Source organism: Limulus polyphemus, unplaced genomic scaffold, assembly GCF_000517525.1.
Source record: "Limulus polyphemus unplaced genomic scaffold, Limulus_polyphemus-2.1.2 Scaffold3888, whole genome shotgun sequence".
Classification (NCBI taxonomy): Eukaryota; Metazoa; Arthropoda; class Merostomata; order Xiphosura; family Limulidae; genus Limulus; species Limulus polyphemus.
The window spans coordinates 23,484-32,121 of NW_013669498.1; the positions used below are offsets into that span (position 1 = coordinate 23,484).

The 8,638-nt window shown below is 33.6% G+C and overlaps 1 protein-coding gene across 1 annotated transcript in view; it reads left to right on the forward strand.

Moving 5' to 3' along the window:
• Positions 1-6,971, forward strand: part of LOC106470221 (F-box only protein 5-like) — a 20,829-nt gene extending 13,858 nt beyond the window's left edge. The window contains exons 2-4 of the mRNA XM_013930761.1: positions 4,165-4,886; positions 6,363-6,512; positions 6,726-6,971. Of these exons, the coding sequence (XP_013786215.1) occupies positions 4,165-4,886; positions 6,363-6,512; positions 6,726-6,971 (1,118 nt within the window). The remainder of the gene's footprint in view (positions 1-4,164; positions 4,887-6,362; positions 6,513-6,725) is intronic.
• Positions 6,972-8,638: the final 1,667 nt, after the last annotated feature.

Sequence of the window (8,638 nt, forward strand, 5' to 3'; positions counted from 1 at the left end):
CCTTTCCTCTAGTCTTACACTGCTAAATTAGAGACGGCTAGCGCAGATAGCCCTCGTGTAGTTTTGCGCGAAATTCGTAACAAACCAAACAATAAAATATTCCGCGATTATATTATGATTTTAAATCAATAAAGTATAATAATTGCGATTTAGAGCTTTATTTTTTAGAGATAGCTCGTTGTTGTTTTATCCCCTCATTTATTTTCGCTGTACTTCTTGTGAAGTTCGTTCATATAACATTCAGTGTTGGTTAGGGGGATGGACAACGCTTGGTATTGACTAATAACATAGTAACACTGGCAACGTAGTGGCCACTTGTCCCCGACTTTGTACATTGCTCGAAGCGAAACGACATTTCATTACGGCAGTTTGTACTGGGCACGTGTTGGAAACATGGCTAAGACAAAAGGAAATTTCCCCAGTCCTTTCATTTTATCGGGATTTACAGTTACACCTATGTTAGAAAACACATGGCTATGTTGGTTATTCTGATATTTTTTTATATAAAGTTACATAGTTAAACCTCACAAATAATATTAAAGCATGAGGGAATCCTCAGTAGCCGCGGCACTTGAAATTCTTGACGAAGCTATGAGCTAAAAGTTTGTACTTGAAAAAAAAAAAAACAATTCGGAGCCGTTCTATGAGCCGCTGTGTTGCGGCTAAAATACATTACGAGAATTTTTTTTAAGTGCTTTCAATATTCTGCAGTTATTTTATTATATCATTACGAATAATAATTTTATTTAAAAAATAATAATCATGTAAAATAGCAACCTTTCGACCCGTTTCAAAGGTGGCTAGTTTTATGACGTCAGCTGAGATTTTTCCTAAAACTTACTTATTTACTACGTAGATATTTGTAATTGTCTCCTGGAGCTTTCCTTTGGTTGTTAGGCGAGAAGCACGAGACCCCTGTTGTTATGGCAGTCACTTGTCAGGTTTTACAGTGATTTGAAATCAGACAGAAACGCTTTTGCTGTAGGACCACTTATTTTTCAGTTTACAGTGAAGATGTAAAACGTGTCGTAAATTGCGACGTATAATGAACCATGAATGTAAAGTTTAGATTTTCTTACACATACAAACTATTTATGTATAAAGATTTTACAATGTTTTATGTTTTTTATCGTCAGTTCACAAATGTTGAAACTATTTTCCAAATATTGTCACTGTTGAAATCCTCGCATACTATATATACTAAAGTTTCAGTTTTTATAAACTGAATTTACACATTTCATGAAATACAGATGAGTGCTTTGTTTTTCAGTTCATAGAATGTTTACTGTATTATACAAGTTTTATTAGTACGAAGATTAGTAAGAAACCCGGTAAGTGGTTTTATAAAACACTATTATGTAGTTATGAATATTCCTGCATTTTAAAGTCATAGTTGTCAATAAGTTTTAGGGTTTTCGTCATATTTTATGTAATTATTTGTTATTTTCAAGTTTTGTTAGACCTCGAGAAGTGATGTTTTATAGATTTCTTGGCCGATTGATTCTTTTTTTTTTCCTGTTTATCCATGATATTGTTGGTGTCCAGTGGTTCATTACTAATTATACAATGTAGCTGCAACTTGCTTCAGGTTACTTGATCTGTCGGTGTGAAGAATGGGACATTTCCAATTAGAACTCAGTTGTAGGGGTGATAGTATTCCCATAATGTGCAAAATGAAACCGATATACAGATCGCGCTGATCTCACTATGCAGACAAAGTTGTCATTTTTACAAACGTAATTATGTATACAATATAACAAAATTGGTAATTTTTATTGCACGAGAACTCTAAATGTTATGAGTGACACGTATGAACACTGCTAAGAAGGAACTATTAGAGAACACTTTGTTTTTATTGTCGTAACGTAACAAACTGTTGCATGATGGCTTACCAGGCAATAATACCTTTCACGCGCAATGTATTTTAGGCTAACTTTCTTCACTTGAAGCGTTTTGAATATAGATTAGAAGGTCCACCTCAAAATATTGGATTATTCGATGGCCTAAACTTGAGAAAATAAGTCGGGTTTTCTGTTTTTACTTTATGTAATGTTTAATTTGCACGTGAGGTATATCTATCATAAAGAACGATACAAACAATAAAGACACATCTATAAAACAACCGAACTTGTATAAATTCACAGAATTTATGCTTCAGATAATACATGTCATATTGTCATGAAATCAAGAATATTAAATATTACTGAACAATTCTCTGAAGTGTACTAATAAATGTGACGATTAGCAATCTATCTGTGCTGTTTATTAGCAGCTATCTATTTTTACTGGTACTAGTTTTATGCGGGTAGTAATTTCCGCCTTTACACTGGACCATCCACTACTGACAATATAACATTCATGCGTTGATGCCATCTATTGGTGTAAATCAGTAATAGTTAGCTCTGAAGAAAAACCTTAAGATATTTTAATTTGTCTGTCATGAGAATGAAAGGTTAAGTGTGATCTAATACTAATAGAAGTATTCACAATTATGAAAGGAATTCATCAGATCGATGTATTAGACTTTTTTTTTTGTTAAACTCTTAGGGCAGTAGGATAAGGGGATATAAATTTGGAAAAGTTGAACACATCTCCATTTGAGCCAGTTTTTTTATTTTGCCAATAGGGTGTTAAGTCTGGAACAAATTGCCAGCCTAAGGGTTGAGTGTCTGTGAATATTTAAGTATCAGGCTGAAATTAGTGATTAGTTTTCTGTTTGTTGATGGACTAAAGAGTTAGGATATATTGATGAGTGGAGGGGGCCCGTTGTTATCCCCAAATTACACAGAATCTCTGTGGGCATTTTATCCAAGTTCATGCTTTTCTTCATAGTTCAAATTTCATTCTAGTTTATTTCGTTACTCGTTTTCAACATGTTAATATTCTTTTTATAGTAACAGTACCACATCTTAATTCAGCAGACAAAATAAAAGGCTTCACCAGTCTTGTAAAAACCTACTTTCAATAATTCAAACTGTAAGTAAATTAGAGAACTCTTATTGCTTTTATTTCCAATTAAATCCCCAGTCAAAGATTTAAGTGTGATATTTTTCACTTAAATCTTCATATTTCCTCACAATACAAATGTTTTTCTTAGTCAAGAACCAGTTTGTTTTCCTCAGTTGACCATTTCCAAAGCGCATTACATTATACTTATTAAGACTGAAACATATTTTCAACTTTTCAGACCAATCACAATCCATGACTTTCTGGGTATGAGGGAATATTGTCAAAATTATCAGTTTACAAACCATTTTAGTGATAATAAGCACTTGTTTAGTTACTGCCCAAATTGTATTTTTTTTTTAAGTTTATTTTCATTAAAATATCTTTGAGGGCCCCAGTAGTGGCATTCTACAAATCAAATGTTATACCACCATCAAATTTGTCTACTGTTTTATTGTTTTTGTTAAATATATAAATATATATACTAGACCACCGTGACCCGTTGGGTCAACCACTATTCAGAGGTTATTTTTTGACTGAGAAAATAAGCAAGCAAACAAACAATCTCAGAGTTTTAGTAGTATATATAGATAGATTCTTCAAGATCTTGTTTTTGTCACCTTACGCCTTTTAATGATATAATAGCCAATGCTCGGCGAGAGGTTTTCGTTTATAAAACTTTGTTGTTGTTGTTGTTCTCGACTTGCTTTTTATTTTATTACCTCGTCTCCATAGTTACTATTTGAAAATAGTCAATAATATTGTAGGTCCATTTTATTGTTTTTCTTTCTAGGCGCCGTTATAACACATTATCATCTCATTATTTAATTTCTGTTGTGCATATATTGTTGTATAGAAGTGATTCATTAGGTGGAAAACGAATAGATAGATAGATAGATAAACCGATATGTGACGCCATCTAGTGTACCTAAATTCATCTAGAAATTTTAATATAAGTGACCCGAAAAACAGGGCCAGCTCTTGTAACCCCGTGGCACGATATTAACGAAACTTATTTTATTCTGTTTCTATTCTCATTTCATTACAAATATGGCTGTATTGTGCGCAGCTTTTGCTGTATTTAATGACAGACAAGCGTACAAACAAACAATCTGAGTCTTAGTAGTATATAGATTTATTGATTGATTTAGCATATATTTACTCTTGATAACTTGGAATTCTGAGTAATGGTCTTTTAAAATTATTCTTTCTTTACAGGCACCAAGGAAATGGAGATAATTTCATTTGAGTTTCAACAGCCTTGCAGTAGCAGTAACAAGGGAAATCCAATCTCCTCCCCCAGCATAACAACCAGCACACCTTTTGCTTCTAGAATTAATGAAAGTGGTTACTTTAACGGCAGCAACAGAACTGAGAAGTCACCTAGCAGTGGGAACTTGGTCTACTTAACCCCAGGAGAAGAATTTTCTAGGAGGTGTTATTATGATCATGGAGATGATAGTGGAATATCCCTAACACCTGACGTCTCCAAGTCATTTCGAGCATGCCAGTCGCTGCTTTGTAACAGTTTTCCTTCCCCAGTCCCAAGGTATACAGAAAAAACTGGTAAGACACAATCTGGAGAACAAACTGCTATTCAACCACTGAAAAATGAAAGGGACATTGTGTCCCTCAAATGCATGTGGCAGAAGACAACAGAAATTGAACAGTATTCCTTTCATCAAGACGTCAAGGTGTACGTTCCCATAGGTGGGGCAAAAATAAAAGAAGAATGTGTGGACTTTATACATGATCTTGCAAAAAGAAATATTCATTGTGTAATCTCTCATATATTCAGGTTCTTATCTGCTAGAGAGTTGTGTTCAGTTGCATGTGTCAGCCATGCATGGAATGATGCCTGTCTTAAAGATCCTGCTGCCAATACAAGAAGAAACAATTGGTTGCAACATTTCAAAGAGAAGTTAGCAAGAAAGGGCAAGGTAATTTAACTCTTATGTTGGGTGTGAATTTTATATATATATATATATATATATATATATATATATATTATCTTGTAAGCAGGTTTATTTTTCATCCTCAAAGTTTAAAAGTAACTTGAAAGAAAACAGTTATGGCTAACAACCGTGAAAAATTATTTATGAAGTATAACACAGTGAAATAAATGGATAATATCAGTATCTCTTGAAACTGTTTGAATACCACTATACAGCATTAAACTACATCTTAACCTAACAGAGTTCTAGGACTTGGCTGGAAAAGTATTATCTTTCGGAAATCTAGTAAGTCTAATTTCTTTCATTTTACCTAGATTGAAATACATGCAAAGGCAGGTATAAATAACTTTTTATGAATAGTTACTCTGCCAGCACTGGGAGCATTTCATCATGTTTTACATCACTAAAACAAAGGTCAATCTAGCCTACAAGCTAGTAAATCTACATCTCGGCTGGGACAGTGGTCTACGGTTGTTATTCGTATTATTTTGGGACAACATGGGACCTATTTGTACATCTCCGCTGTTCCATTCTCTAGACTAACTTAAAATAATTTTTAAATAAATCTTGAAGCCAGCCCTTATCATTCATATACTTATCAAGCTTTTTCTTACTCACTTAAATATACTGCCTCCACAACATCCAAAGGCAACCCATTCCACAGGCCAACCACCCTGTTAGAAAAATGAAACTGTCTTAGCTGAAGATGACTCCTACCCTGCAAAGATTAATATCACCTAGTCCTACTATTCTCACTGTCAAATATGAAAGATATATTGTATCAACACTATCAATTCCTTTTACAATCCTAAACACTTCAATAAGATCCTTCCCTGTTTTCTCTTTAAAAAAAAAAAAAGAGATTTCAGCCTCTCTCCTCATGTGAGAACCCCTCTATCCCAGGCACCATTCTAGTAATCCTTCATGGAACTTCAAACAGTAACATTTATGTACGAGTTTAAAGATTTACCTTTAATAATAAGACACAATGGCCAAAGAAACTTACATTCTTTAAGTGTTTGGGAGTTATAACTTATTTAAGTCTTGGGTGTGATACAGAGTTAAGGTTTTTAAACTGTAAAAATGATGATGATATTATACATAAATTTTAATTAAAAATTGCTGTTTCCATAAACAATATGCCAGCAAGCGTAAAATTAATTCTAAAAATGTAAAGCAGTTTCTGACATGATTTATCAAGGTATTTCTAACATTTTTCTAATAACTTTGAACTATCATATTTATTGGTAAAGATACTGATATCAATTTATCAAGGCTTTCTTGAAGTAAGATCATAGTTTCTCATAAGGTAATTGATACAAGTTTACTTATTTTACTGTTCTAAAATTAATACTTCAGTGCTTAATATCTAAATTGGCAGTTTCTATGTTCTTGAATAAATTATGAATGTTTGCTAAGCCTGAAGTAATGAAAGGTACTAATATCTAATAAATATTACAGGAGAATGTTAAAGGCAAGTCACCCATTTCGTTAGTGGAACCTTATGTTCGTAAAGGCCCACTGAGCAGCATTCAAAATACTGCAGCTTTTTCTCCTGCTTCAAACAGTGTGGAAGTCAAATCAGAAGACTACTTCACATTGTTTCAGAGGGTAAATCAATTTAACAATGATAAATTTATTTTAATGTTAAAAAATCACAACATAGAAACCGGTAGAAAAACATTAATATCTAGAAGTAATATCAAACAGTTAAAATGCCTCGTTATTTATTGTTTTAATTTCTTACAAATATTCCTTGTAAATGATAGCTTATTCGCCCAAAAAAAGCAAGATAATCATTTCGTATCGTATTTTTGTTCACAGGAAGCAAAGAAGCTGAACTTGGGAGAAAGGTTGGCAAAGTGCCCCAAGTGTCGATCCCCATCTCGAGTCAATATCCATCAAAATAGGGCTTTCTGCACTCGACCATTATGTGCCTTTGATTTTTGTCCCCTTTGTCGATTTGCATTTCACGACTCTAACCCTTGTCCAACTTCTAACTGCTCTAGGATATCAAAAAAGGACATAATTGGAAGTAAAAAGAGTAAAAATAACTTGAAGCGTCTATGACAGAGTTCAATGCTAGTCAAATAAATCTTTCATAGAAACTTTTAAGATGGTGAAAGTAGAAAGAAAACATGGTTTTAGTCATTTACTTAACTGCCATTCCTTTTAATATGAGTTTTTGAGTTTGTGATCAAATGTGGTGCTGTAACAAAAGAAATTAGTGTAAATAGGGCTGTTCATAGCACTATATACGTGTGTGTTTGTTTACGTGTATTGTTTTGTGTAGTGCCCTTTGTTTTTTTTTTATCTATATATATTTTGAATTTGTAATATTCCAGTTTTTTCAATTACTGATTCTATTAAAACTATTTTTACAGATATGTGCGTGTATTTATTAATAGTATACGTATTACATTCCCACAAAATGGGAAAATCTCAGCCTTTATAATTTGGTGGGTGAAATTTTCATTGGCTCTACCTGTATCTGTATTGGTTTTGGATAATTGAGAATTTACTCCAGGGTTTTGGAAAATTAATGGAAAATAAACATTTTCTCCTGACAGTATTATAAACCAATGTTTTCTATAATTTTATCTTATGATTACATCGTATAATATTGTTACGTATCTGGTCGTTTGTTAATTTCCGGGGAACTTCAACGATACAAGTCCTTTCTTAAATAAAACTAGTTTATTCTTACTCAATACAACTTTGTAATACACAGAATTTCCACAGTCACTTTAACGATTCACACACTTTACTTACGGTGCCTACCGTTCGCTTGACTCAATAATCTATATCTATGCCCTTCTATTCTTTATTTGCCGGGCTTATATACTAAAAAAGAGGGCGTTCTGAACAAACTAGAGTTGCCAGGAAAATTCATGATCCTTCCAGAAACTCCAGCGCGCATGCTCCAAGCGTCACACAACTTCTGCTGTCGTAACAATATACAATGCATGGTTTCGGAAGGACAAGTACAACGAATGGCTCGCTACAGGTGTGCCATAAAAAGTTCGATTTTTACGATGTAGGCGAATCCCGCGGCGATAAGCCACATGAAAAGGAATAAGAACGACGTTAAATGTGCATAAATTGTACTCTTCAGCAGTAGCCACGCCGACCATACACAGTTTGGTATCGTCTGAATCTAGGCAGACTCCAAATAGAACATCGACAGTTAGGCCTATGGGTGCGACAAATTAAGTCCAGCAAGTAAGTAAACAATATTCCTGTTAAATTTGATATTGAAGAGAATGGTCCGAATTTCATTGATTTCAACACAATATAGTTTAATAAAGTTGGGTTATTTTGTAGTTAGCTTTTGGAGGATTCATTTCTTTTCTACTAGGTGTCAGCACCTCATTATACAAATTATTCATTACAGAGCAGACTGGTTTTATATGATTTAGAAGGAGGTGAGTGGAAAGCTGAGGTTTTGTGGGTCCTGAAGACCATTGCTACCCAGCACAGTGATAAAAGTTGTGAAAACATAACTGTTTAAAAAGATGTTTTCAGATAGTAAAATCGCATTCCGAGTTCTCTTGTGGAGAAATGAAAATGTGGCTTCATTTGGATTGGCCCCCACATATTAAGTCAAATTTGTATTAAAGGCTTGGAAAAGATACAGACTTTGTGCTCCTGTACAACAAATCCTTAAATGGTAAAAACCAAAAGGGCCAACTTGTGGTGTACATTTGGTACTTTGACTCAGAAAAAAAAATATTATG